Source organism: Octodon degus, unplaced genomic scaffold, assembly GCF_000260255.1.
Source record: "Octodon degus isolate 3935 unplaced genomic scaffold, OctDeg1.0 scaffold00043, whole genome shotgun sequence".
NCBI lineage: Eukaryota > Metazoa > Chordata > Mammalia > Rodentia > Octodontidae > Octodon > Octodon degus.
Window position 1 is genome coordinate 5,323,789 of NW_004524619.1, and position 2,129 is coordinate 5,325,917.

Here is a 2,129-nt window from a genome sequence, read left to right on the forward strand (position 1 = left end):
TTTAATGTATTTGGTATAGGGCCTTACTACACAGCTTGGACTCATAGCGATCCTACTGTTTTCAGCCTGCCCAGCACTGGGATTACAGACGTGCATGTGCCGCCATGCCTGGTCTTGGTGGCTAGCTCAGCACTGGAGTTGGAGGGTTGTGGCATGTGGTGCTGAGGATCAAACCCCAGTCCCTGTGCTTGCCTAGCCAGGCGCTTAGTCCACTGAGCTATCTCACTGGCCCTTAATATATTTTAAACTAAATGTGTTCAATCTGAATTTTTAAAATCTTTTTTCCTCTAATTTTGTACCTCTTCCTTTGGTACCAGTTTTTACTGAGTTGTCAGAAATTTAAGTTGTCACATCTTCTTAACAAGCCCCATATCAAATTCTTAAGAAATTGCCAGATGTGGTGATGCACGGTTGTAATCCTAGCACTTGGGAGGCTGAGGCAGAAGTATTGTTGCGAGTTCCAGGCCAGCCTGGGCTACAAAATGAGCCAAAGGCCAGCCTGAACTGCATAGCGAGACCCTGTCTCAAAAAGACAAATTCTAACCAAATTTATAAATTTAAATCCTGAATGATCTCATTATCTCCTAAGATCTGAATAGTTCCCTTCCGTGTCTTGTGTCCTAGTCTTCGTCGTGTCTGCTGCGGCTTTCCTCCAATTCCTCTCCTCTTGTAGGACATCCTTCTCATCCATGCTGCCTCCACTTGGCTCTGTACTAGCTTCTCTTGGCTTGTGAGATGACAGCGAAGTTTCTGAGCCTGTGAACGTGGTTCTGCCCATCCACTCTTATTCTGACTGTTCATGCTTCCTGGTTTGTACTCCAAGATGCTGCACCATGTGCCTGCCATTCTGTGTGTGGACTCAGTGGCACCTCTTCTGGGATACACGGTGCTTGTTCTGCATTGCCCCTGCCTTAGCAGGAAACTCTTGGTCACCTTTCATGTCTTTACATAAGCATCAACTCTTTGGGGAAGCTGTCCTGTAATCCTCTGCAGACCTTGGATTTTCCTTGGTGATTACAGTGCATTTTATCCACCTGCAGTGTCTTAATTTTTGGCATCATAATTGGTTATGTGGGCTATTCTTTGCATGTGCTGTTGCAAAGATTCTGTCTTTTCATCTTTGTCAGTTTATTGCTAAGTATGTTGCCTGATATTGTTTTTGATATGTAGTACACTGAATAAAGGAAAAGATAATATTCACTCAAAAGAAATTGAAATTGTTCTTCTCTAATTTAACATTCATTTTTTTCTCACCTTTAAAATGTATGTTTTGTTTTTATAGGCCTTCAGTCATATTAGGAGTAACGAACCCTTTTTTTGCTAAAACACTTCAGCACTGGCCACACATTATTCGAATAGGAGACCTTAAACCTGCAGGTAAAGTATAAACTCAGGGTACTGTTTTTCACGTGTAATGTGGCTGAACAGTTTTATTTCTTCCACTTTGTTTTTATCCTTGGTTACTTTTTAAGTTGTTGGAAACTTTCTTTGAGGCAATTTAAATAAAAACCTTTGGAGAAGGGTTTAATTTCCCACCAAATATGTAGATTCTTATATGATGATAATGTTTTCTCACCAAGAGATGTCCCTCCAGTATTATGAACATCAAAACAAATCCTCAAAAATTTGAACATTTTGTGTGTGTGTGTGTGTGTGTGTGTGTGTGTGTGTGTGTGTGTGAAATGAAACAGGAACATCCAGTACTGCTGTAAATAAAACTTGCTAGAATTCTCCCAGAGTTGTCAAAAAATTCTTGGGTAGGGCTGGGAAAATAGCTCAGTGGAATAAGCACTTGCCTAGGAAGCCTGAGTTCAATCCCTGGTTCCGCCAAAAAAGAAAAAAAAATTCTTGGGTAGATTTCAAAGCAAATATATATCATATGACACAGATACTGATTAAAGAAGTGGTGGAAAGGTTGAGCTTTCCTGGAGAAAAAAACAGGCAGTATCTTGCTCATGATAGGAGTTTAATAGATGTTTATTAAGCGAGTAAATGGATTCTGAGGTTGAAGTTTGGTTAACCTAGATGACAATTTCATAATACCTCAGACCTTCCTCACTAGACATTCCTGAATCTTCACTGAGGTAGTTGGGTCATGAGATTCTGGTCTGGTTTTTTTTTTTTGTTTT

The 2,129-nt window shown here is 40.3% G+C and overlaps 1 protein-coding gene across 1 annotated transcript in view; it reads left to right on the top strand.

Annotated features, from left to right (window-relative positions):
* Dennd6a (DENN domain containing 6A) overlaps positions 1–2,129 on the top strand; it is a 57,444-nt gene that overhangs the window by 27,093 nt on the left and 28,222 nt on the right. The window contains exon 10 of the mRNA XM_023715722.1: positions 1,283–1,382. Within this exon, the coding sequence (XP_023571490.1) occupies positions 1,283–1,382 (100 nt within the window). The remainder of the gene's footprint in view (positions 1–1,282; positions 1,383–2,129) is intronic.